Source organism: Panulirus ornatus, chromosome 9 (assembly GCF_036320965.1).
Source record: "Panulirus ornatus isolate Po-2019 chromosome 9, ASM3632096v1, whole genome shotgun sequence".
Classification (NCBI taxonomy): domain Eukaryota; kingdom Metazoa; phylum Arthropoda; class Malacostraca; order Decapoda; family Palinuridae; genus Panulirus; species Panulirus ornatus.
Genome location: NC_092232.1, coordinates 10,662,943 through 10,690,264, shown reverse-complemented (window position 1 = coordinate 10,690,264; position 27,322 = coordinate 10,662,943). Strand labels below are relative to the sequence as shown.

The 27,322-nt window shown below is 51.2% G+C and overlaps 1 protein-coding gene across 29 annotated transcripts in view; it reads left to right on the top strand.

Moving 5' to 3' along the window:
* sm (heterogeneous nuclear ribonucleoprotein L) overlaps positions 1–27,322 on the top strand; it is a 443,801-nt gene that overhangs the window by 329,002 nt on the left and 87,477 nt on the right. For 24 of the 29 annotated variants that reach the window (XM_071664637.1, XM_071664635.1, XM_071664627.1 and 21 more), the window contains one exon: positions 19,958–20,030. In XM_071664637.1, the coding sequence (XP_071520738.1) occupies positions 19,958–20,030 (73 nt within the window). Of the gene's footprint in view, positions 1–1,792; positions 1,836–19,957; positions 20,031–27,322 lie in introns of all 29 variants that reach the window. The other 5 variants (XM_071664650.1, XM_071664651.1, XM_071664654.1 and 2 more) reach the window with 1 other exon arrangement.

Below are 27,322 nucleotides of genomic sequence, written 5' to 3'. Positions count from 1 at the left end.
TCGTGTGGCCGTCGTGTTTCAGTGGTCGCACCGTCGTCGCACTTGATACTTGTGAGGGTTTGGTTTACCAGGCTGTTTGATGCGTGTGTCGATTTATTCCGTGTTCTGCAACATGCCTGGGTTGGTACACCTTGGAGAGTGTTTATTATTATTATTATTATTATTATTATTATTATTATTATTATTATTATTATTACTACTACTACTAATACTACTGCTATTATCATTATTATTATTATTATTATTATTATTTATTATGAGGCTGTGATTGCATATAACGTTGCATATAACGTTCATGAGATCTGGAGTCGTTTACTCCCCCGTCTGAGTCGAGTAGGCAGTGTGTGGAGTGGGGCTTTTGTTTTAACTCCAGTCACTGGGTTACGGGTACCATCTGGCGTGAGCAGATCTGGTGCTGGCCTCGCCGCCCACACCAGCTGTTATTATTCCAACCAACACTAGAGAGGCGCGTGAGCAGTGCCACGTGTGGTTTAGAATTTTGTTTGTCTTACATCGGGAAAGGCAGGAGAACTTCCTTTGCTATAGAGCCACAATGTTTTCGATTTTTTTTTTTTTTGAACGGGCCATTATGTCATAACCTCTGCCTTGAAAACACTTCATGACCCAGCTATCATTATTATTGACCAGCACAGATGATATGCTCGGCTGTAAATACTTTAACTCCCTCCCAGTGTGATTGCTGACCGTAGGGTATTGTGTAGATGAGCAAGCGATGGGGATGGTTGAGCAGAGGAGGGGTAGATTTCAAGATGAGACAGGGTGATAAAGCTGGATTATCATCATCCGAGGACAGGCCGTCGGACCTGTGACGATTGATCCCTGGGCCAGTTTCCAAGTGATTTCGCTGTGACGTGAGGAGGAGGAGGGAATCGGAGAGGTCGGGTTTTCGGCAGAGTAGGTACACACCCCAACTGGTGCTGCTCGTATGTGTTGAATATCTTCATATGCAGTTGTGCCACGATGACCTGGCCTTTAACCGGATCCTAAGGGGGGTCAGGTCAGAGGCCAAGCCAGCCTGCCTAAGAGTCATCCCGTCCTGCTTCGGAGGTCGAAGTTAGGCCTGATGATCACCGATTGTGTGTGGCGCGGGCGGCGGGAGCGGTCATGAGACAGACCCCGTCTGTGTTGTGGGAATATATGAGGCCAGGCAGTGAGGGGAATTCCTGCTAACGAACAGAATTTGCTTCGTCTTGTTTCATGATTGTTGCGTTATCTTTACATGATTTCTGAGGTGCTATATGGCCCTAACCCCTTCCCCAGGACGGCCTGTGACCTTATACACTCCCCATACCTTGCGAACGTATCCCCCAGCACGAGATGGGACTACTATACGTTTGCCTTACAGTGGTTACGGATGTCTACTCCCGTCTCATCTTCGTCGGGGTCCTTACCTTAACGTGCACCTCAACAACAACTTCATGGGTCTTCTGAAAGGCGTAAGAACAAGGCTGTGCCGTGTTCCGCTAGCGGTCAGTCAGGCCGTAAGAGGCCTCCTCGCACACCGCATCTTGACTGACTACTACCCAGGTTACGTGGTGTAGTAGTGGCTTGGGTGTAATCCACAAAGGATCTTTGTTTTGAAGTTTATTTTGCCGGCACTTTCGAGAGCCTCGATTACGAGGTTCTGTTCGACCGTGTCTTGTATAAGTGAATACGTAGCTCTCTACCAGTATTACTGTTAACTTAAGATTGTTGATAATGATTTTGTTATTGTATCTTGCTTGCGTAGGAGTGTGTGGGAAGTCATTAACCAAATGTTATTTATTTCCAGGTAAGCCTTGTGGTGCGCGTACGAGGTCAACTATGGTGCTCAGGTAGGCTTGGCTGTTGGTGGGTGAGTGGTACAACACTATTGACCCTGTGACACTTGTTCTGCTGCTTATTGCGCCACTCGTTGGTCACCCATCCGTCACCTTAACTCACCCCCACCCCATCCCCCGTATATTACAGAGTCCATCCATCTGCGTTTCGCCCGTCACCTAACACATGTAGTGCTGCAGCTGCTGCTTATTATTATTATTATTATTAGCTCACCGCTGTAACCAGAACCCTTTATTTCCGGGTAATTATATTTACCCCATTCGTTCTTCTGAACCTCACCCTTAACACGACTTGTTCTTCATCCACCTTCAGTCTTTCTGACGTTACTCTTCAAATGCACAATATATGGAAGCTTTCCCATTTATTTCAACCCCCCCCCCCCCAAAGTGTCCAGGATTAACCTGGCTCAAGGCGATGGTCTTGTCGTACGAGACACCACAAAGCCCAGCTCAGGAGCCCTTATCCCATAGTGCGTGTTGGTGTATCGGAGGAGCCAACACCGGAAACATCTTCGTGTGACCGAAAACGTTTGGCTGTGCGGTGGGAAGCTTCGACGCAAGGTGTCCCGTACCCAGTAGGGAAAGCAGTGGTTGCTGAGACAACCCCCCCTTCTCTCTCTCTCTCTCTCTCTCTCTCTCTCTCTCTCTCTCTCTCTCTCTCTCTCTCTCTCTCTCTCTCTCTTTCTCTCTCTCTCTCTCTCTCTCTCTCTCTCTCTCTCTCTCTCTCTCTCTCTCTCCCAGACACCCCCAGTCATCCAACTTGAGGTTTGCGAGCGAGAGAGTTGTTACTAACTTGATCAAGACAGTGACGCCCTGAGTGAGGGATTGTGGATCATGTTTATCCACTGCTAGAGTAGGAGGAGTGTGTGTGTGTGTGGCAACTGACTTAACGACAGGCGAGGCACAAGGTTCCGTGCAGTACGTGCTCATCCTGACCCGATCTGAGGCTCCCCGACCGTTGGAATGGAAGATGTGCGTGTGTCTGTCTGGGGCGTTGTGGCTGATGACTCCCTCCCCCCTCGTGTGACTGGCCTGGGTGAGGCGTGGTGGAGTGAAGACCTGGTCAGGTAAGGGAGCCCTTGAGAGGGGGGGGGGGCAGTCGACGGACCGGATGTCTTCACAGGCAGGAGGATAGGTGAAAGTCCACCGAACCACAGCCCAGTCTGGTGTTCACCACCTCTCTGTGGTGTGTGGGAATTGATGAATACTCACTGTATGTACTGGGGTGGCCGCGATGATGAACGCTCGGACCATTACGTGTGACAGAGTGGTGTTTAAGAGATGGAGGCAGCAGCAGCAGCAGGTGTGTCTTACGCCATTCGCGCTTGTAATACGATACTTCAACCCTCCCTCTCTCCTGTCCCTACCCCGGCCGCTGTGGAAGTATGACCTCGTCCGTCCATCATTTGGCAGATGAAAGCACTGAACGGGGAAAGCTTTCCCTCAGGATATTGATATAATTTGATGAGAGGAGTTGTGTTGTGAACGGTAGTCACGTCTTCCCTGCCTACAGATTATAGGTCTCTGTGTGTGTGTGTGTATGTGTGTGTGTTGCCTCAGGGTATTATCCTGTACTTTACATGGTTTATAGTTTTTGACTTGGGAAGGTGGATTTGCTGGATAATGTTTCTCATCTAATGTTCACTGGAAAGACTACCTCGCTTAACATCTAGTGCGTGGTGTCTGTGATATATATATATATATATATATATATATATATAATATATATATATGTGTGTGTGTGTGTAAAGTTGAGTTGTTACTTCTCGTTACTTGGTAGTTGTTGATAATCAAGTAAGATTACCATAGGAGTCCCTAAGTCATGGTTTGAATTAAACTCCTTAATAAGAACATTAATGACTCCACTAGGCCAACAGACTGCCAAGCATACTGTGACCACTCAGTTTACTGTAGCCTATGGAAAGACCGCGAATACTCTTACCTTTGATATCCTAATCGAGTAGTCACAGATTGAAGGCAGGTTTGTGCTTAAGCTTCACAGATTGAAGGATGGTTTGTGCTTAAGCTTCACAGATTGAAGGCAGGTTTGTGCTTAAGCTTCACAGATTGAAGGCAGGTTTGTGCTTAAGCTTCACAGATTGAAGGCAGGTTTGTGCTTAAGCTTCACAGATTGAAGGCAGGTTTGTGCTTAAGCTTCACAGATTGAAGGCAGGTTTGTGCTTAAGCTTCACAGATTGAAGGCAGGTTTGTGCTTAAGCTTCACAGATTGAAGGCAGGTTTGTGCTTAAGCTTCACAGATTGAAGAAGGTTTTGTGCTTAAGCTTCACAGATTGAAGGCAGGTTTGTGCTTAAGCTTCACAGATTGAAGGAAGGTTTGTGCTTAAGCTTCACAGATTGAAGGAAGGTTTGTGCTTAAGCTTCACAGATTGAAGGCAGGTTTGTGCTTAAGCTTCACAGATTGAAGGCAGGTTTGTGCTTAAGCTTCACAGATTGAAGAAGGTTTTGTGCTTAAGCTTCACAGATTGAAGGAAGGTTTGTGCTTAAGCTTCACAGATTGAAGGCAGGTTTGTGCTTAAGCTTCACAGATTGAAGGCAGGTTTGTGCTTAAGCTTCACAGATTGAAGGCAGGTTTGTGCTTAAGCTTCACAGATTGAAGGCAGGTTTGTGCTTAAGCTTCACAGATTGAAGGAAGGTTTGTGCTTAAGCTTCACAGATTGAAGGAAGGTTTGTGCTTAAGCTTCACAGATTGAAGGAAGGTTTGTGCTTAAGCTTCACAGATTGAAGGCAGGTTTGTGCTTAAGCTTCACAGATTGAAGGCAGGTTTGTGCTTAAGCTTCACAGATTGAAGGCAGGTTTGTGCTTAAGCTTCACAGATTGAAGGCAGGTTTGTGCTTAAGCTTCACAGATTGAAGGCAGGTTTGTGCTTAAGCTTCACAGATTGAAGGAAGGTTTGTGCTTAAGCTTCACAGATTGAAGGAAGGTTTGTGCTTAGCTTCACAGATTGAAGGCAGGTTTGTGCTTAAGCTTCACAGATTGAAGGCAGGTTTGTGCTTAAGCTTCACAGATTGAAGGAAGGTTTGTGCTTAAGCTTCACAGATTGAAGGAAGGTTTGTGCTTAAGCTTCACAGATTGAAGGAAGGTTTGTGCTTAAGCTTCACAGATTGAAGGATGGTTTGTGCTTAAGCTTCACAGATTGAAGGAAGGTTTGTGCTTAAGCTTCACAGATTGAAGGCAGGTTTGTGCTTAAGCTTCACAGATTGAAGAAGGTTTTGTGCTTAAGCTTCACAGATTGAAGGCAGGTTTGTGCTTAAGCTTCACAGATTGAAGGAAGGTTTGTGCTTAAGCTTCACAGATTGAAGGCAGGTTTGTGCTTAAGCTTCACAGATTGAAGGCAGGTTTGTGCTTAAGCTTCACAGATTGAAGGCAGGTTTGTGCTTAAGCTTCACAGATTGAAGGAAGGTTTGTGCTTAAGCTTCACAGATTGAAGGCAGGTTTGTGCTTAAGCTTCACAGATTGAAGGAAGGTTTGTGCTTAAGCTTCACAGATTGAAGGCAGGTTTGTGCTTAAGCTTCACAGATTGAAGGCAGGTTTGTGCTTAAGCTTCACAGATTGAAGGAAGGTTTGTGCTTAAGCTTCACAGATTGAAGGCAGGTTTGTGCTTAAGCTTCACAGATTGAAGAAGGTTTTGTGCTTAAGCTTCACAGATTGAAGGCAGGTTTGTGCTTAAGCTTCACAGATTGAAGGCAGGTTTGTGCTTAAGCTTCACAGATTGAAGGCAGGTTTGTGCTTAAGCTTCACAGATTGAAGGAAGGTTTGTGCTTAAGCTTCACAGATTGAAGGCAGGTTTGTGCTTAAGCTTCACAGATTGAAGGATGGTTTGTGCTTAAGCTTCACAGATTGAAGGCAGGTTTGTGCTTAAGCTTCACAGATTGAAGAAGGTTTTGTGCTTAAGCTTCACAGATTGAAGAAGGTTTTGTGCTTAAGCTTCACAGATTGAAGGAAGGTTTGTGCTTAAGCTTCACAGATTGAAGGCAGGTTTGTGCTTAAGCTTCACAGATTGAAGAAGGTTTTGTACTGAAGCTTCACAGATTGAAGGCAGGTTTGTGCTTAAGCTTCACAGATTGAAGGCAGGTTTGTGCTTAAGCTTCACAGATTGAAGGAAGGTTTGTGCTTAAGCTTCACAGATTGAAGGAAGGTTTGTGCTTAAGCTTCACAGATTGAAGGAAGGTTTGTGCTTAAGCTTCACAGATTGAAGGAAGGTTTGTGCTTAAGCTTCACAAATTGAAGGATGGTTTGTGCTTAAGCTTCACAGATTGAAGAAGGTTTTGTGCTTAAGCTTCACAGATTGAAGAAGGTTTTGTGCTTAAGCTTCACAGATTGAAGGATGGTTTGTGCTTAAGCTTCACAGATTGAAGGAAGGTTTGTGCTTAGCTTCACAGATTGAAGGCAGGTTTGTGCTTAAGCTTCACAGATTGAAGAAGGTTTTGTACTGAAGCTTGACAGATTGAAGGCAGGTTTGTGCTTAAGCTTCACAGATTGAAGGCAGGTTTGTGCTTAAGCTTCACAGATTGAAGGCAGGTTTGTGCTTAAGCTTCACAGATTGAAGGAAGGTTTGTGCTTAAGCTTCACAGATTGAAGGATGGTTGGTGCTCAAGCTTCACAGATTGAAGGATGGTTGGTGCTCAAGCTTCACAGATTGAAGGAAGGTTTGTGCTTAAGCTTCACAGATTGAAGGAAGGTTTGTGCTTAAGCTTCACAGATTGAAGGATGGTTGGTGCTCAAGCTTCACAGATTGAAGGCAGGTTTGTGCTTAAGCTTCACAGATTGAAGGAAGGTTTGTGCTTAAGCTTCACAGATTGAAGGAAGGTTTGTGCTTAAGCTTCGCAGATTGAAGGAAGGTTTGTGCTTGGGCTTCACTAAGTTAAGGAAGTTTTGTTCTTAAGCTTTAGTGATTGAGGGAATTTTGGTACTCGGGCTTCATTAATTAAAGGCGTCATTGTACATATGTTGCATAGATTGAAGAAATATTTACACCCTGCTTGTTACTTTAAGTCCCAGTGATTGCAGGACCTTCGAACCCGTCCTGTGTAGGGGAAGGAGGGTAAGGGAAGGTGGGGGTCGTTGCTGGAACGTGACTGGTTTGGGAGGGGGGGTTGTTAAGAGGGTGATATACCTCCGTCAGTAGTGTTTGTTTTGTGTGCCAGGAATTAGGCCGGTATGGGTTACCCTCGTGTTTCTTGTCGGTACCAGACCCTCGCGTCACTTTCTTTACACGTGCCACGTTGAGGTAAATCCTGTCATGTAGCCTCTTCCCCCCCTTACTTGCCATATGTCTGGCCACGTAGCGTGTAATTACCTTCCTCGTACACGTCAGGTGTAAGTAGATGGTATTTCATCCTCCGTTGACGCCTCCGACTGGCGGATCAGTTTGGCGAGCGGTGTTGGGGGCCGGCGGCAGCGGCAGCGGGTGTCCTGTAGCCAGTGTGAGCAGTGTCGAGAAGCAGCCGCCGCGCCGCTGCTTACAAGCCTGCCCCCACCTGAGACTTGTATCCTCCGCATGTCCCGGTGCCTGGCGATATTGTGGTGGTGTTGGGGGGGTGGGCTGCGACGCGCTTTATTGCTGCAGTAAACATTTCCACTGGTGAAGGAAAGGCGGGAGCACCGCCAGCCACACCACCACCACCTCTGCAGCAGCAGCACATGCCCCGGAGAGTAGTGTCGCATGAGCGAACAGAAAGTGGGGTGCTTCGTTGCCTGAAGGAGGCGGCGGTAGGGATGGACGTAGTACCACGGTAGGGGGTGGGGGTGTTGGATGTTCGTGGAGCACCTAAGGTTAAGGAAAGGTTTGAGGGTTAGCCATTAGGAACTTCATCAGCTCTCCTGGTAACGAGCGACCGTCGAGCAGGGAGGCGTTAACCAGAGCAGCATTGTACCACTCTTGAAAGGAAACTGGGGAAAAAGTTTAATGTTTCGAACCATCCCCAGCTTTTTTTTTTTTTTTCTTCTCTTTCTCCTGCTTTGAGGGGGGAATCCTGTTCCTTAAACCGAGGCTTTCCATTGATCGGGAACCCTCCAAGGATTAGATCTTTTATGTGCAGCATATGTCGGTGGGATCAGAAAGGCTGTCTTGGGGGTAGCACTGCACGTCGAAAGATGAGGAGGCCTCGTAAATCGTGCATTGATTTGGTGGTAGCTGACAGAACGCGCGCCACCAGCGGTGTGCCGCCACTTTAGGTCTGGCGGTGGAGACATGTGAACGAGGTCTTAATGCTGGTGGAGGGGATAGGGAGCGCGGCAGGAGGGAGGGGAGGTTTGTGGTTCTCTTCCAAAAACCGGAGCGGCGGCGGCGGCGGTTGTGGTGCGGCCTGAGGCAGCGTGTCGGGCCACACAAATTAATATGGATGGCGGAGTTCCCCGAGGCCTTAGTTGGATTGGGGGGGAGGGAGGCAGGCAGGCAGCGGGAGCCGGGCTGTTAAGGGGGAGGGGGGAAACTCCACCCCTGGCTCCTTCATCTTCTCCCCTTCCCCGCTTTTTTTTTTTTTTTTTTTTTTTTTTACGGTCATCAGCTTTTTTTTTTGTTATTTTTGTTGGGTCATCACGTCATGTTATCGAGATGTACACAGCTTTAACCTGTCTGCTCGGGGTATCCGTTACCCCGTGAGTGATGGGTTGGCCTCCCTTTTTTTTCCCCCCATCTCCATCCCCTCCTCCTTCACGGGAGATGAGCCTCTCAATAGATGTGGGGATGGTGGTGGGTGAGTGGTGTGGTGGCCAGCTGGTGCCGAACATATCGGCCTCTCCTCCCTCGGGAGCCGCGGGGGGAAATGTTACGCGTCCGCTTGTTGTATTACGCCCTCCACCTTTGTTGTCCCAGCTGCTGCTGCTGCTCCTCAAACTGTCTCGGGTCGTCCCATGTTGCCGTCAATGTTATTGGCATTTACTTTGTGTGTGTGTGGTGGCTTGTGCTTCGATATCTCCACAAGAAACGGTTCCTCGTGTGTATGCTGCCGCTTGCCCGCCTCCCACGCGAGGTGACGGTGGAGAGCGGTGGCGGGAAAACCTCTCTTGACACAGCACAAGGAGGAGGAGGAGGAGGAGCCGAGCCTGAGGTAGAAGAAATCAGGCGTTGTTAGGGGTGTTGGTTTCCGCCACTTGTGGTATTGGTATAGCCCAGCTCTCTCTCTCTCTCTCTCTCTCTCTCTCTCTCTCTCTCTCTCTCTCTCTCTCTCTCTCTCGAGGGCGGGCACTAGTCGGGTGGGAAACGAGAGTCGACTAAGAGTTGGGGATGATTTGAGACGAGAGAGTCGAGGAGTTGGGGGGGTAATTTTAGGGTTAGTTCTGTTGGAGTGGGAGGAACGGCTTGCAACGGGATGTGGGTGTTGAACGTATTTCAAAAAGGTTTGGATTATATTTGGAGTCTGATTGTATTATCATGTGGCATTATAAACCATTGTCAAGAGAGACGTTGTAATCTATTGTTGGGTAATATACATCGTGGTCCATTGTTTTCACTGGTACAGTTAACTGCCTCGTGTTAGGGGGGGAGGGGGCGTCTGTGTGCTCGGGGGAAGCACCGTCCTTGTTGGTTGGGAAGAAAAACCCAAAACTTAGTCGCTGCTGGTGGTGGGTGGGTGGTGGTGGTGGTAAAAGTTAAGGAGGGGGTTGGGGGGTGTAGCCGGGGTTGAAGTATGGCGGGCTGAGCGAGTTTTAAGTAAATGGTGTGTGCTAAAATGAGTTGTAATGGCGGGAGAAGGCGGAGTTGGCCCTCACAAGCTGGGTGATGTATGTACCGTGTACCTCTCGTCTCCTCCTCACAAATGGTCCGCACGCTGCTTATTGAGCTTCATGATGTATTAGACTGGCAAGTGGAGGTGTTGGGCGAGTGAGGGAGAGTATGGGTATGTTGAGATGTTGATGAGGGAGCGTATGGGTAAGAGGAGGTATTGGTGAGGGAGCGTATAGGTTACAGGTGTTGCTGAGGGAGTGTATGGGTAGGAGGACATGTTGATGAAGGGGCGTATGGGGAGGTGAATTCAGCCGTGGCCTTCTTGCCGTTGGACGTTGGTGGAGACGGGAAAGAATGCATGGTCGAAGAATGATAGTGTGACAAAATGGGACTGTTTACTCTTTGGTTGAGGGAGGGGAGAGGTGTGAGGGGGGAGGGAAATGAAGCAAAGACCAGGCGAACACCTTACAGAGGAAGGGAAGGTGCCGGATCAAAGCGTTTCTGTATTTCATAGGTGCTCCTGGGAGCGAGCCTTTGTTGGCCCCGATATTTGTTGTTTATTTTGTGACTGTGAAAGAGTGAATGGTGAGGGTAACCCCCACTCCCTCTCTTCACCTTTTAGTATTTTTTGTATTATTATTCATAGGGTTGACAGTAACTCTAGGAATATAGCGAGGGAAAGACCAGACATGTATTCTGTTTCGTTGTTGTCTTGTGTTCTTTTCATAACCTAACAATGTGTTTGTGTGCGTTATTGATTGTATGTATTTATGTATGTATGTGTCCATGCCAGCGATTTAGTAGTTAAGGATTCTCCGCCAACGTGAGGATTAATATTAGTTATCGGAGCGGTGTAGTGAGGGCGTTCGGGAGGCAGGCGAGGATGAGAGGGGAGAGCAGTGTGTGAGGGAGTGAGGTCAGTGTGAGGGGGGGGGGGGTGGGGCAGCGTGGGACCGGGAGATGAGGATCAATGTTCCACGTTGCTGGATAACCTATTGCTTCCCCGAGCTGGCCGGTCGGCCCCTCACTCAGGGGGGCCGGCCGTCGGCGGGCCATCCTGGGCCCGCACCCCCTTGGGTTGGCCACTGGCGGTTGGCCACCGTCCCTGCTACAAGCGGGGGCCTCGTGGTGGCCGCCCGATGAACCACGCCAGCTGCTACTGGTGTGTGAGTAAACATCTCGTGTCACACCTGACCCGCTACAACTGGCTGGTTCTCCTCCATACACAAGGGTGCTCATTGCGATGTGTACCACCCGCAACCTTGAACTTCCGGATCCTCACCCTGCCCGCATGCGGTCCTCACCCTACCCGCATGAAGCCAATGAGAATTCCTGAGGTCCAGTACCGATGCTGATGGGATTTCATGCAGGTGTAACATAGCTGTTGTTCGTCTCGTGACTGGCAGACAATCTTTTCCTTTGGCCCGTGCGTACATCAGGCGCCGGCCTGTCTCCGTTACTGCTTCGTTCTCTGTGATTGTCGCGTTAGCGGGATTACATGTAGGGTAGGCGTTGTTGCCAGCCGGGTACGAGTTGCCTTGGCAAGAACCACATAGTTTCTAGGTCCTGTCCCGTCCCTTACCACCCTCCCCCTAACCTCGTCTGTTAAGATGGAACTTAAGAGCGTCATTTCCCCCCCACGATAGCTGGTGGATGGAAGAGCCATATCACAGTGGATCATCGTCGCTCGTTTATGGCATGGCGACCGGAGAGAGAGAGAGAGAGAGAGAGAGAGAGAGAGAGAGAGAGAGAGAGAGAGAGAGAGAGAGAGAGAGAGAGAGAGAATGTGAGGGAGGGAGGGAGGGAACGGCGCAGATTGCAGGTCCTGCACCACTACGGTGGCAGTGTGTCGATGCATCAGGGGTAAGAGACGCCATGACCCTGTGGTTGGGAGGCCAGAGCCAGTGACACGGTGATATTTGGGGACTTTACGCCGAGGTTGAGTCCCGAGTTCATAATGCGAGAGACAGGCAGGCAGGCGGGTGCTGCTGTTCTAGTTGGCCTGGACTTTTTATTTTTGGACTACCCATCGTCGTGAGACTGTCTCAGACGTGTGCCCTTTATTCCATCACAGGTGGTGAAGGCGTACTTGCGACTTCGCTTCCTTTTCCCTTTTGACATCACGTACGTATCTCCTCTCCTCATATCCCCTCCCGATGCGCTCGTGTGTGTGTGTGTGTGTGTGTGTGTGTGTTTGAGAGAGACAGGCTGGCGCTCGACGGGCTGCCTGGGTATGAGTGGCGCGAGCAGACCATCAGCTGCTGAAAAATAGGTTGGTCGCCGTCGTGTGCTGGGGTCACAGAGGTTCTGTGGTCCTTTACGGTCTACTGGGGGTGTCACGTAGGTTGGTCACCTCAGTGGAGGGGGTCACCAAGGGTGCCTGCGACAGAGGGTCCACTCCAGATAAGCCATAAGGACACATTACCTGCTTCAGAAGGTCCTCTCCCCAGACCTTCGACTCCCTATGTTATCCTTCACCATGCCTGCTTACTTCACCCCATATATATCCAAACGATGCTTATATATATATAAGCCTATGTAATTATTATGGCGTCATTCCCACCTCGGTCCCAGGGTATATTGTAATCCAATAATAATTGGTAATGGATTGAGCGTCATCTTCCCCGCCACACTGGCTTGGGGAAGCTGAAGCGTTATCCCCGGGTGGGATCTGAACTGGGGACTCGTCTCTCTCTCTCTCCCCCAGAGAATTGATCGCTGGTTCGTATACAGGGGAGGTGGTGGAGGAGGAGCTGAACACCGTGATGTAGTACATTGTGTTTGTGATGGTGGTGGTGGGTGGGTGTTGGGGGGGGGGGGGGTTGTGAGAGGCTCCGGGCAGATCAGTTTCCGTTGTGTATATCGCGTGTATATAATCGCCCGTGGTAGTGTTCCTAGATGTAACATCAGAGGTCGTGTTGTGTGGTGGGGGTGGGAGAGGACTCGCTCACACACTTGAGCATGCCCTGTGTTCTGTGCCGAGAAAGAGATCCTAATGAGTATATGAAAGAAAGAATTATATATATATATATATATATATATATATATATATATATATATATATATATATATATATATATATATTATATATATTATATATATATATAATTTCTGTGTTCCTGTTTTGTGGGTTGGTGAGGGTAGCGGCGGGTTAATCCTCTGGGGCTGCGGATTGCTCGAGCCAACTTGCGGCCAAGTCTATCTAAAGTTTAGATTCACAGCTCGTTTGATTCCGGCGTCTTTTATAGCGGGTGATGGGTGGCCGGGAGTTGCCGCGCGCCGGTGGACGCTTCCACACCAGGGCTTTCTCACCCTCTCTCTCTCTCTCTCTCTCTCTCTCTCTCTCTCTCTCTCTCTCTCTCTCTCTCTCTCTCTCTCTCTCTCTGATCCTGCACCTTCCATGAGAGACCAACGACTCTCGGTGCCTTCTGTTTATGTCCAGTGCCTTCGTTTGTGTCTTATGTCCCATTTCGTCTCCCTCGCTGTATTCCCTTCAAGAGCGCGTGTGTGTCGTACACACAGTGGCACAGTTTTGACCGTATGCGAGTACCGAGGGCCATGACTGTATCCCAGTCATATGAGTGGGGCACATTTGTGAGTGTGTTTTGGGTGGTATGGGTCACACATACCACCGGTAGAACTGCCTCCCTCCCTCCCCTCCCCCCCCCCCAAAAAAAAAAAGAATTGGAACATCCGTAGAATATATCAGTATTCCATCGGTCAGCTTGTTCGAAAATGGCATTATCAAGTTAGGGCCTTAGGGCGTAAGGTAAGTCAGTTTTAAAGTTAGGGCGTCAGTAGGGCTAGCTAGCCCAGTAAAGCCAGTTGAAAGTTTGGACAGAATTAGTACGGTAAGGTAGTTTAAAAGTCAAGGCAGTAGTGGTACAGTAATCTAGTTTAAAGTTTGGGCAGTAGTAGTAGTAGTAGTAGAGCCAGCTTGAAATTGGGCAACAGTAGTAGAGGGGGAGTGCAGGGATCCATTTTAACGCTGGGGCAATAGTCCAGACGGTGTGGTAAGCGAGTTTAATGATGGGTCGTTGTGGATATTGTTCAGTGCGCATCGTTCGGACAGCAGTAAGTGTAGCACAGTAATTACGTCAGTTTGATGTAAGATCAGTAGTAAGGGGTGGCACTGCTTGCCGCTAAAGGGGGCCGGGAATGAAATGGATGGGCGTGATGAAAGATGTGGGGCGTGGGGTGGGTTGGGCCACAACCACCACCGCTGCCGCCGCCCACACCACCACCACCACCGCCGCCGCCGCCGCCCACACCATCACCACCACCACCGCCGCCGCCGCCCACACCATCACCACCCCGCCGCGCCGGTTGGGTTACGGAAGCGTGCCTGTTGGCCCGCTAACATAGGGATTTATCAACGAGAGAATAAAAAGTGCAGTTGTCGTACAGGCTCTGGACGCAGTGGGGATTTCTCACTTTTATGTGCAGGGGAATGACAATTAACCGTGTGAAAAAGATATGTTTTTTTTTCACGTTTAACGCAAGCATCGCTTCCGTGTGCCCCATACCAGAGGTAAGTATCGCAGGTGGTTCCCAGTCCTCGAACAGCATGGTGGTGGTTGTCGTTTGTCAGGAGGCGAGTGTAGAGGTGTAGGTAAGAGGAGGAGAGGCAGGCAGTAGTGTTCCCCGGGATGGGTGCCACAGCTGGCGGCGATTATCAGTGCAGCGGCTGCCACTGCTGCAATACCAGATATTAACGACCTCCCTCCCACACGGCCTCGCCAATTAACATGAACATGAACCTCGCGCACTAAATGAACTTAAGGCTGATTTATGCCAGGGGATGGGGGCTGGGTATCTGGTGAGTGGCGGCCCCGTCTGGCCACTGTGCTGGACCACAGTAGCAGCCCCGTCTGGCCACTGTACTGGGCACAGTGGCGGCCTCGTCTGGCCACTGTGCTGGACCACAGTGGCGGCCTTGTCTGGCCACTGTGCTGGGCCACAGTAGTAGCCCCGTCTGGCCACTGTGCTGGGCCACAGTAGTAGCCCCGTCTGGCCACTGTGCTGGGCCACAGTAGTAGCCCCGTCTGGCCACTGTGCTGGACCACAGTGGCGGCCCCGTCTGGCCACTGTGCTGGACCACAGTAGCAGCCCCGTCTGGCCACTGTACTGGGCAACAGTGGCGGCCCCGTCTGGCCACTGTGTTGGGCCACAGTAGCAGCCCCGTCTGGCCACTGTGTTGGTCCACAGTAGCAGCCCCGTCTGGCCACTGTGCTGGACCACAGTGGCGGTCCAGCAGGCCACTGTGCCGGGGAAGTGTGGTGGTCCAGCTGGGCGGCATCAGCTGTTATGGTTGGCCAAGTGTCTGTCTAGCTAGCCACGTGGGCGATTATCACTCACTCTGACCGGTTTATATATTGTAGAGCTTTGGTGGTAGATACCAGCTGTGCGTGGAGAGAGAGAGAGAGAGAGAGAGAGAGAGAGAGAGAGAGAGAGAGAGAGAGAGAGAGAGAGAGGAGAGAATCCTGTGTCATCCATCTCAATACTTCTCCAGGCATCAGCCTCTCTCCAGGCCGTCCCTCTCTGGCCGCGCGCCGTGTTGGTTTGTTGCTTCCCTCTGCCAGTTCTATGGGTATTGTTTTGGCCACTGGTCACAGTAAGCCTCCTCCTTGTGTCCTCAGCCATCACCAAGGCTTGGACCCGTGACACGCGCATGCCTGCTGCTTTCCATATCTTGTGTGTGGAGACGAGCCATACTAAGAGTGACGGTAAAGGTACCCTACCTCCTCCCCCGCCTTACCTCGAGCAGCGAAGCTGCGGAAGTCTTTCTTCTTTCGTCTCTCTCTCGTCCTATAACCTCTCTCATGTTACGAGAGCTCCGTAAACACCTGAGGAGCTGACGTTGGTCATGGTGTTCATTTCTTTCGTACACTATATTCCTTACACCCGGGATGGCCTTGGTCGGATCACGTATTTATTGCCCATGACTTGTTCTTAAGTGTGAGAGGACATCTCTCCACCTGCATGCCTGCCTTCCTATCCCGTAGCTCTCTCTCTCTCTCTCTCTCTCTCTCTCTCTCTCTCTCTCTCTCTCTCTCTCTCGTCTTCTTTCTCCCATACTCTCGTCCCTCATATCTTTCTCCTTACTCCCACTTTTCTGTTTTTTCTGTTTTTCCCATCTCCATTCTTCCCCCCCCCCATCTCCTCCCCCCCCCTCCTCTTTTTTTCCCCCAACACTCTTATCGTCTCCCGCCCACGCGTTGTTGGAGTTAACGCCATATCTTATTATTTGTTCAGTGTCTTCATTACGTTATCACTGCACCTGTTGTGTAACGCTTGTACCGTGTTGGTGTTGTATAGGTCTGTTGGTGTTGCCGTCACCACCACGACCCAGGTGTTGTGTGGGTCTGTTGGTGTTGCCGTCCCCACCACGACCCAGGTGTTGTGTGGGTCTGCTGGTGTTGCCGTCCCCACCACGACCCAGGTGTTGTGTGGGTCTGCTGGTGTTGCCGTCCCCACCACGACCCAGGTGTTGTGTGGGTCTGCTGGTGTTGCCGTCACCACCACGACCCAGGTGTTGTGTGGGTCTGCTGGTGTTGCCGTCCCCACCACGACCCAGGTGTTGTGTGGGTCTGCTGGTGTTGCCGTCCCCACCACGACCCAGGTGTTGTGTGGGTCTGCTGGTGTTGCCGTCACCACCACGACCCAGGTGTTGTGTGGGTCTGCTGGTGTTGCCGTCACCACCACGACCCAGGTGTTGTGTGGGTCTGCTGGTGTTGCCGTCACCACCACGACCCAGGTGTTGTGTGGGTCTGCTGGTGTTGCCGTCACCACCACGACCCATATCATACATAGGTTTGCCTGCCTACCGCCTTGTTATTTGTCTGGCTCGTGCCATCGCAGCTGCTACCGTGGTCTAAAAAGACGCTAATTCTTCACGATTTGAAAAAGTGTTGCGCTCTATCGTCGCCCTACAAGGCGGGCGAAATTGTGGATTTAGATAGGTTCCAGAGATCTTACATATCCTGTATTAATGAGGTAAGGCAATGGGAAGGACTGAAATTTCCATAGATATATTCGTATGGCAGGCTGGAGAGGTATATCATCTATACCTCGAAGATCCTAGAAGGTTTGGTACTCGACATACATCTGGAAACAGCATCCTACCGGCTCGACGGGCGTGGAAGTTTTGTAATATACTACCTCCGAAGTCCAAAGGTGCGACTATGCACAAAGAGAGAGGGACACACACATCACGAGGCACGACTCTTTACCACTTTGCCATCTGCTCTCAGAAAGATCCTGGAATGCACGGTTGGGAAGTTCAAGAGGGCATTTGACGATGTACCCATAAGGTGGACCAGACCAGCCGGGCTGTGGTGGCCTGAGTGAGGGGTGCTGCTTCCAACAGCTTAGTCGACCAACGACCCACTCAGCAACCTGGACCCAGCCCGGGTTATGGGGGGGTTAAGACTCTCGGAAGACTTCGCCTGGTATACTCCAGGACCGACATGACAGTGACAGATATCAGTGCTCCAATTAAGGCCGCCTCGAGGGAAAGGAGAAAAAGTTATAGATAAAGAAAGTAGAAGTTAATCTTGGGTCCCCAAGTTTCTGTAAACATGACTCGTAAAGGAAGAAATTGACACGAAGAGGGAAAGGTAAAAAAGAGGCGAGAGAATCCCGCAGCTTAGCTGTTCCACGGGAGGAGGAGGAGGAGGCATCGTAAGAGCCAGTCAGTCCTCCCTGGTTTGCCCTGTTCACGCACCGCCCAGAGATAATTAAACTTAATGACCACCACTGGGCGGGTTGTAGACCCTTCTACGTGGCGTATTGCGGAATACGATGATAATTAATGATAAACCCAACACTGCCAAGTATGATGAACCTGAGCAAGGAATTGTGTGGTAGTTTATTGTCTCTTGAGATATTCATGATAGGATGAGGCGCAGGACAGGCGAGAGGTGTGGGAGAGGAGGCAGCCATCATCATCATCAGCAGCAGCAGCAGTGGTGGTGTTGTGAGCGGAGTTGGGAAGCAGTGCATGGGTCTTGCAGCCGCACGTGATGTTTTGACTGGGAAGGGAGGGATGGGAAGGGGGTGGGGGAAGTGGCGTGCTGTTTTAATAGGTGTCGTCTGTTGTGCTTGCTGGTGGAGGGAGCAGCAGCAGCTGGAGACAGCTGCTCCTGCTGTAGAGTGAGGGTTAGGTGTGTGTGTGTGTGGAGGGCGGGGTGGGGGCTAGGCATGCAAGTTGGGTCGTGGGTGTGGTGAGGTAAAGGTGAGTGTGAAGGCGTGGTGGTGGTGGTGGGCGTGTAGGTGCAGGGCCCTGCCGGGATCGATGCAGACCCTCCCATTCCTGTCGACCTTGGCTGGTCCTGGCCTGGCTCTGCCGGCCCTTGGGGCGAGGCTGTCTCCGTCTGTACTCCCTGTCCTGGGCCTGCTTAACCCCGTCTCGGTTTGAGCCGGTTCTCTCTCCCTCTTCCTGCAGGCTGGCCCCTCTGCCTCCCCACTTCCCCCCCTGCTCGGCCCGGGCCGGGCTGGCCCTTGCGTCTGGCTGTACCCACGGCCTGCCTGTCCTGCACAGCCCCGGCCCCGTCCTTGGTCAGTGCCGGGAACCCCAGGGCCGCTCTCACATCGCACCATAATTGGTTTTGTGTAACGGACGGTTGGGGAGCCGTATGTACCTTGCCACCTCACTCGTTCCTGAGGCTCCACTACCACCCGGCTGCATCCAGCCCACGCCCGCTGTGACTGTGAGGTGCTGAGATAGCCAGAGCTGCCGTGGCTCACCCACGTTAGCCACGGGTCTCCTGAAGTAGTGTACCACCAACAGTAGCGCCACGATGGAAGAAGGGGCGGGTTAGCGGGCGGTCACCTGTTTTTAAGTGGGACTGGACCTGGCTGGCCCTAAGCTGCCACCACCCGTCTCTTTTTATGCTCTCCTGGTATACGTTTTCTTTTGGGTGCCAGATGAGGTCGACACCAGCGTGGTGTTTCTCCGGTTGGAGACTTGAACTGCAGCAAGTGATATACCTAGAAGGATGATGTACTGTACTGCTGGTGCTATGGTTTACATACCAGTGAACCAGCATTTATTAATCATTTTTTTTTATATAATCCTAAAGTCCCTCCGACGTTTTTCATAAGAGGTGGTGATAGTTTTTTAGTCGTTGATATTATTATTATTATTATTATTATTATTATTATTATTATTATTATTGTTGTTGTTGTTGTTGTTGTTGTTATTATTATTATAATTTTGCCCATCAGTGTTTGGTGCGCGGCAGATACTTTTGATTTTTCCTATTATTGTTGTCGCCTTATATTTCGTATTTGATCATTATCCGTCTTCAGCGAGGTAGCGCCAGAAACAGACGAAGAAAGGCCGCATTCGCTCGTATCCATTCTCTAGTTATCATGTGTTATGCCTCGAAACAGCTGCTCCCTATCTACATCCAGGCCCCACAAACCTTTCAGTGGTTTACCCTTGACATTTCACATGCCCTGGTCCAATCCATTGACAACACGTCGACCCCTGTATACCACATCGTTTCAGTATACCAAATCGCTCCAGTATGGTTGGAGTACTCTTCTAGTATCTGACTGTACCTTTCTACATTTTTTTGATAAAGTGTCTGGTCTAAAGGTATCAGAAGAGCATAGATTCTTTTTTTGCCCCCAATACTTTTTATTTTTCCTTTCATCCGAGATGGCCCAGATTGAGACATGTTTGCCCCACATGTCATGTCGGCTGCCGTAGAGCTTTATCAGGTCGTCCATCTTATGGTAACTCGAACAGGAGGAACTCTGATTTTGAACATCGTTGGCTCGTTACTCCCGTGTCTGCTTGCGAGGTGGAGTAAGACACACCCTATAGTTGTATGATCTCCGGCCTTCATTGAGCTCTCTCGTCGAGGATAACGCTGTGCGCCGGCTACTCTGAGCGTACATCGCGTCGGACTTATCTGCCGAAGTCAATGCAAAATGGACTAAGGTGGTGGGTAGTGGTGATGGTGGTGTTGGGGGAGGGGAAGGGTTGTTGGCCATGGATCGGGAGCAGATTTGGTCATCCGCTTGGCGTTTGGCACCAAGTGTGGGTCTTCTGGTGACAGAGGAAGGGCGAATGAGTGCCTTCTGGGGGACGACACCTCTTGAGAAGCCCTCCGCCTTCCTCCCTCCCGTGACGTCACACTCGTGTTCCGGCATGTGCCTCATGATGTGTGGACGAGTCTTGCCAGTGTGTCACATGTGTCGAATGCCTGTGATGGTATGATACTGACTCACTCCCCACCTCCATCATGCTGGGGGGGATGTCCTCTCCTCCTCCTTCTCATTTACGAGTTTTAGCATCATATCCAGGCAGCATGAGGTTTCGTGTCATCTTTTTGTTATATATTTATAGATAGGTAGATAGATAGATAGGTTTAATTCGTTGATTTGTATGTTGACTAATACCAAGTTCTCTTTCCAGGAAAGGGGAGCCAGAACAACCCAACCATGTGCTGCTCATGACCATCCTGAACCCCGCCTACCCCATCACAGTGGTGAGTATACACACACACACACACACACACACTAAACACGCACACTAAACACACACACACACACACACTAAACACACACACACTAAACACACACACACACACACACACACACACACACACACGAAACACACACACACACACACACACACACACACACACACACACACACACACACACACACACACACACACACACTAAACACACACACACTTTGCATTGTGTATCATTCAAATATATCTTGAGGTTCTTATCACGGTTTGTGTGTTGTGTGTGTGTGTGTGGCAATGAGTGTCCCCACAGGATGAAAAATAGATGGCGGAGATTAATGCGTTCATGTGAAGTTGATACGAGGCGTAGATCACACGACTCGTGGTCCCCAGCCAGGTTGTCACCGTCGACGTCAGACCATCTGAGGTGATGGGAGTGGGATGGGTGGGTCTGTGTGGAGGATCTTGATACCTGCCCCTCACCGGCTCCGTCAACATCGCCACACACTTCCGTAATGTTTCCCTTTGAGAGGTCCGTGTCTCCTCCATCACTCACCACCCACTCCCCCCCGATGAGGAGATATTTGGGCCGGAGTTGGCGGGCATGGTTTGGTCATGGTGGATCCCGTGGTCCGTTTGATGGCAAGTGATGTGAGGATGAAAGGCTCCCCCCCCCCCCACTTTCTCCCCTTTTTACGGGGGGTGGGGGGTTTTAAGGGGTGATTGGCGTGGCGATGCTGGTGGGGGGGGGGGGGGGGGGAATACCGTTGCTACTGACACCAACGCCACTGTCGGCCGCTACCGACCAGCCCTCGCCTGTCTGCCTGCTGTTCGTTCCCTCACGTGTTAACCCCATAGAGTACTGTTGTGCGGCCCTTGGGGAAGTGTCTCTTGGGAGGCCAGCCCCTTCATGTCCAGGTATGTTAGGTACGACTTGCTCGTGTGTGTTGTAATCAAGGTGTCTACACAAACTTGCCTCATCACACGTAGAACCTACAAAGATTCGATTTTTTTAAGGTGAGCCTGTATGGTGGGGGGGACCACGTAAGGTGATCCTGTATGGTAGGGAACCATGTAAGGTGAGCCTGTATGGTGGGGGACCACGTAAGGTGAGCCTGTATGGTGGGGGACCACGTAAGGTGAACCTGTATGGTGGGGGGGGGACGACGTAAGGTGAGCCTGTATGGTGGGGGGGGACCACGTAAGGTGAGGCTGTATGGTGGGGGGGGACCACGTAAGGTGAGCCTGTATGGTGGGGGGGACCACGTAAGTGAGCCTGTATGGTGGGGGGGGACCACGTAAGGTGAGCCTGTATGGTGGGGGACCACGTAAGGTGAGCCTGTATGGTGAGGGGACCACGTAAGGTGAGCCTGTATGGTGGGGGGACCACTTAAGGTGATCTTGTATGGAGCCTGTATGGTGGGGGACCACGTAAGGTGACCCTGTTTGGAGGGGGTCCAGTGGCCCATCATACAGATCATGATATTGTGCCACCTGGATGATGGTAAGTTACATGGGTCAGTAGGAACCTATTGTGCTCCGAGGGCGTGTCGTGTGCCCCAGGTGGGAGCGATGTTCGAGTGACGTATTTCTGAGAGGAGAACATTATTAGGTACAGACGGGTCTTGCAGCCTGGGGGTTGTGACGAGCTAATTGCGAGGTATGGCAGTCTGTGCAAGAGATAATGGTCCATTTTACCTTGATCGCCTCGTCTGATGACTAGGGCTTTAAACTCCCCCCCCCCCCCGCATCTCTCTCTCTCTCTCTCTCTCTCTCTCTCTCTCTCTCTCTCTCTCTCTCTCTCTCTCTCTCTCTCTCGATGTTGTCGCTTGTACTGTCCCGCGCACATCTAGCGAGTCAATTAGCCACACGACCAGCATCCTTTTAATGGCTCTTGACGGAACGCAATTCCTCTGGCCAATGATTCTCTCTCTCTCTCTCTCTCTCTCTCTCTCTCTCTCTCTCTCTCTCTCTCTCTCTCTCTCTCTCTCTCTCTCTCCTCTCTCCACCCATGGTGTATCGTATTTTTTTTTTCTTTGAACACTGCGGTACGATGGCTTTGCCCTTTGACCTCACCCCCCCCCCCCCCAATCTCACAAGAGTCGGGTTTAGAAGCCTATAGGACATCGTAGCCTCGTTCTCGGTGTGGCTCGTACCGTCGGGCCTGATGTGGGGCAGCAGGGGAGGGTGGACCCCTCGCCAGTTGTGTGGTGTGCCAGGGTTGGTGGTGGCGGCGGAGGTGGAGGTGGTGGCGGCGTGTCGACCACATGCCCGATCATTATCTGTCCACGCGTGCTGAATAATTTAATTGTCAGTAAACCCTCCTGACAGCGAAGGAGTCGACGTCAGCGCCGCCCGGTGACTTCACTGACACCACCGTCGCCCTCCCTGGGGTAGGTGGGGTAATGAGCGCACCTCACCACCACCCCTGGCCGGCGGTGCCAGGAATGCCTGTCGTACCAGACGGTGCGGGAGGGCGAGGCGGGGTGGGTGATGTATCGCCCTTGTTTTACTACAGGAGACGACCAAGTATGGCGCGGGTCAGGGCAGGTGATGGGGGAGGGGGGTTTCTATAGGGGATGGAGCACTTCCCTTCATTATTCATCCCTTTATTTTCTTTATTCTTCGTTTTCCTTCACGTTTCTCTCTCTCTCTCTCTCTCTCTCTCTCTCTCTCTCTCTCTCTCTCTCTCTCTCTCTCTCTCTCTCTCTCTCTCTCTCAGACGTGCACACACACACACACAAAAAGAATAATGTGTATCCACAGGTGCATCTTCACGTGGTGCGGTAGTATGCGGTTTGGCTTGGGTAATTGTTTTGGCATGCTGGCCGTCCCGTCAAGAGGATTGTCGTGTCACCTCAACTGTTTAGCTTGATCCGTCAGTTATTTATTTACTTTATTTATTTATTTTCTTTTTGGATGTTTTGGTTGGTCAGCCAACCCTCCTGGTTGAGGTTTAGCACACCGCCATGAGCACGGCGGCGGTTCGAACCCCTCCCCCCCAGAGCACGATGTCACCTTTACTACCCTTAGGCATGATGACCTGGTCTTTTTTGTCGTGATGACCCTTACAAGGTCGTGTGTCACGCCAGGCCGGGCTGGGTCGGGCTGGGTATACCTACGTGTGGTAAGGTCGTAGTGATGGGCCGTCCCGTCACGCTGAAGGGGGTTCGACGGCGGTGATGGTCTGACGTGGGTTGTGGTGAACTTGGGTAATACTACTGGTACGTTGGTGGATGAAGAGGGTGAGAAGCCCGTGTTGTGTGTTATGAGGTGGAGGAACACATCCTGTACGCAAAGCCGGTGGAGGACTGCGGTAGTTGTGGCAAGTGTGGCTTAGGATGGGTGGTTGCAGATGTTTCATCCTTCCTCCCCTCTCCTCCTCCCCCCCCCCCCCCCACACACACACACACACACACACACACACACACACACACACACACCTCTCACCCTCCTCTAACCAGACACCTCACCTCCTCCGGGTCTATCCATCCATCCTTGTGGTCATCACTGCCTTGCTGGTCTGTCCCGTGTATCGGCTCCCAGATCTCGGGGATTCTCTGATGGATGACCGTGTCATGTCGGTCACTATGAAGACAAATGTGTTGTGCGAGGGTGTTGGTGGTGGTGGTGCACGGGCGGTGAAGTTGTCGCCGATGAGCGGTTGAAGGTGATAGTGAGTTGGGCGCCGGCCAAGGGGGGGGGGGAGGAGTAGTATATCCGCTTACGGTGTAACATGATGGTCCCAGATCCCTACAGCTGTTTGCCACGGACCTCTGCCCTCGTGCATCTCTCGGGTAGCCACCGCCTGTCTCCTGGTAAAACGTTAACCAGTTAGTACATTCCTCTCGCGGTGAGCAAAGTTGGCACGTACGGTACTCGGGTTTAAATGATGGACTGACTAATCAAGGATGAATTGATAGTACGACTTCGTCTCCTGTCGATCCATTGTGGGAATTGGTGCCGCTGCGAGATGGCGTATAGGGAGTGGGTTGGATGACGAAGGTCGGTACTTCTGCGCACCTTGCTAGACTGGCGTCATTAGAGGTGTACTTTGAGAAAGTTCGACTTGGATTATGATTTGGCCAGAAACCATCAGCTGACGGAGTGTGTGTAGGGCAGGAGGAGGTAGAGACGAGCAGCGAGAATCGACCTAAAGTGAAGTAGTCCACATGTCTGGTAGCCTGTCCAGTGTTTCACCTGTAGAGGGAAAGGATTATCTTGGATTTAGTAGTCCACATGTCTGGTAGACCGACCGTCCAGTGCTTCACCTGTAGAGGGAAAGCATTATCTTGGATCAAACTGTGACATGTGGAACTTACAAGGCAGAAATTTTTGTATACCTAAGCAGCTGGGCTTTGTGGTAATGTAAGTAGCCGGCCACACGCTTATCAAAGGAACGGGAAAGCTTATCGTTGCCAAACATGGAGCGACCCACCATTATGAACAAGAGGTAAAGATTATGATGGATGTGCAAGGCTGGGTCGGTCAGTGGAAGGAGATGAAAGTGAATGGAGGGCGTGTGGTGTGGCAGGAAAAAGGGGGGGGGGGAGGCGGCTGTTCGCGTCGTGGTGGCCACCTGCACCTCCTCCAGCAGAGACGGCGGCCCCGTTATTCATCTTGCTGTCTCACCTGTTACGTGGTTGTCCTCCCAGTTCTCTTGCCTTGAGCACTGTGTTGAAAAGACCAAACTACTTCCTATGTATGTGCCGCGGGATGCGGTATGTTAGTTTCGTTTGCTGCTGCTGTAGAAAGTGATTCATTCCATGAATTCTTTGTAGTCATTAATCATAATAGCCCGGTTGATACTGATCCCTCCCTCGTAGAAGTATCAGTGCTGGAAGTAAGGAGTATTTGAGGGCGTGTTGGCTGGTGATACACAGTTTCTGTTGGCCTGAGAGTAGGAGCGTGGCGAGCGGTGTTGTCAGGACGCATGTCCATCATGTCCATAAGTGAAGGCCGTCCGCCGGTACAGTGCCGGCGCTCCGCCCAGCACCGGCCTCGTCCGCAGACCATTTCTCGCACGTCAGCGAGATGGTTGGACATAAATGTGCTACGTGAGGCTCTCCAGGGAGACGTCTAGGGCTGCGCCACCTGCTGACCCACATTTCTCTCGACTCCGGACGCTTGAGGGTCAGGCGAGGCGAGGGACAGGCAGGGTGTCCACGTTACCCTCGACGCTTGAGGGTCAGGTGGGGTGAGGGGCGGCAGGCAGGGTGCCCACGTTACCCTCGACACTTGAGGGTCAGGCAGGGTGTCCACGTTACCCCCGGCTCTCGCTGGAGAAACTTTCCTCCTCCATCTCACACCGGCCTCCCCTCGTTTATCACCACTTCCCTACTCCGTGCTTCTTCCGCTTTTGTTTTGTTCCCTGTCCTCTTGTTTCCGCCACCCTCTTCATTGCATTTCCCATTCGTGTAGGCGCGATTAGTTAGCGTTACATCCCGCCTACCCCGACATCTGTGAACGGTATTATTGTTACACCTCTGCCATTGTAACACACACACACAGTAGAGTGCTGGAGTAGGGCGCTACTGCCTATCTTCACTTGTATTTTTATTAAGATTCCGTCCGAGTTTTCGCTGGCGGACGTCCCCTCGTGATGTTTATGAACGCTAAACCATTACATCCGGGAGAGAGAGAGAGAGAGAGAGAGAGAGAGAGAGAGAGAGAGAGAGAGAGAGGTTGGGGGTGGAGGGTCATCCTGGCTAGTGAAGACAGTGTAAGGCTTTCCCAGCGAGGGTGTGGTCGGTGTTGACAGTCGGGTCAAGTCCCTAAGCTTGGCACTTGGTCAGCGATGAGCCATCCATCTCGTCCACCACTCTGGGGCCCACGGTTTTCTCACACGGGCACAACGGGTGCTCTCGCCCGTGTTTTCCCCCGGCCCCCCCGTATGTACAGAGGAGGCGTAGGACTATAATACGGATGGCGTGTACGCCTGGGTTTATCTATAAACCTAGTGCTGATACAGGTGGTAGGAGGGCAGTCTATCGGGATGGGTTGGGGAGAAGAGGTTCAGAGTACATGGATGATACATAGATGTGCGGGCAAGGGTGAGGGAGGAAGGAGGTGGGTAACTTAGGGAAGGACGTATCTAGACCGGTAGTGTGAGGCTGGATCGCGAGAGGGGCACGAAGTGGATTTATGAGGGAGGGAGGGAGGACAGGTAGGTTTACAGAGGATATAAGCGGACCCGGATCCAGTGCCAGGTTCACATGCACCTACTGGCCTGCACACACACGAGTCCCGACTTGCGTACGTATACACTTGTTTTACCGCCGCGGGTTAGTAGTGACGGGCGGTTGACCTTGGCACTGATGAGGTTTGGCTTGTCCTGCTACATTGACTGATGTTGAGGCATCAGTCCGCTGGTATGGGACGGGGAAGGGGTGGGATGTAAATATCGGCCACCAGGTTGTTGGCAGGTGGAGTCAGGTGCTGTTTATATCCTTCCCTGCACCGTATAGCAGCGTACCTTACGCCGTACGACCCCGCACACACACACACACACACACACACACACACACACACACACACTTATCATGGTAGGGGCTCCAGCACTGATATCCACCTCCTCTCTCTCTCTCCATTTCGTTTTCTCTTGTATTACCAGTGTTGAAGACTCCAGTGTGGACTGCTATTATTGGACGACCAGAGGTAAATCTATCTCCATCCTGTTGTTAGAACAAATTAGCAAGGGTGAAACTAATAGAATGATAGAATTGCGTATACAAGGATTCCTTGAAGTGGTGGGTTTAGCTCACGGATAACGTGGCAGTGCGGTGGGAGAGACGAGTGTGTGTGGGTGGGTGGGGTGTGTTGCACTCTGTGGTAGTGAAGGGAGTGATGGGGTGGCGTGGGGAGGGGCTATTTCACGCTGGGGCCAGGTATTTTGGCAGCAGAGGGTCACATTCTTGCTTGACAGGACGTGAGGAGCGAGTGGCAAGAAAGACGGCAAGTGTGACAGGCAGATAGCGGGTCGACAGTTACGACTGGTACCTCACCGGCTCAGGATATTGATACTTGACAGCACCTGAGCTCCACGTACGGCTCGGGAAGAAAAGAAACGGCGGGGAGGGAGTTCGGCGGAGGGTTTTTGCCCGGGGTGACTAACGGTCATATGCTGGGGGGGAAGATAAACGGGAAGATACATGACGACACTCGTATACTGATACTGCCAACACCCTGGGGAAGCCTCGCCTCTCCATACTGTTCAGAGTCGCAGAGCTGTTTGAAGTTGGAAGGTCTGGCCTCCTGAGTCATTTAGATGGTGTACTGTGTTTGGCATTGAATTAAGCGTGTGTA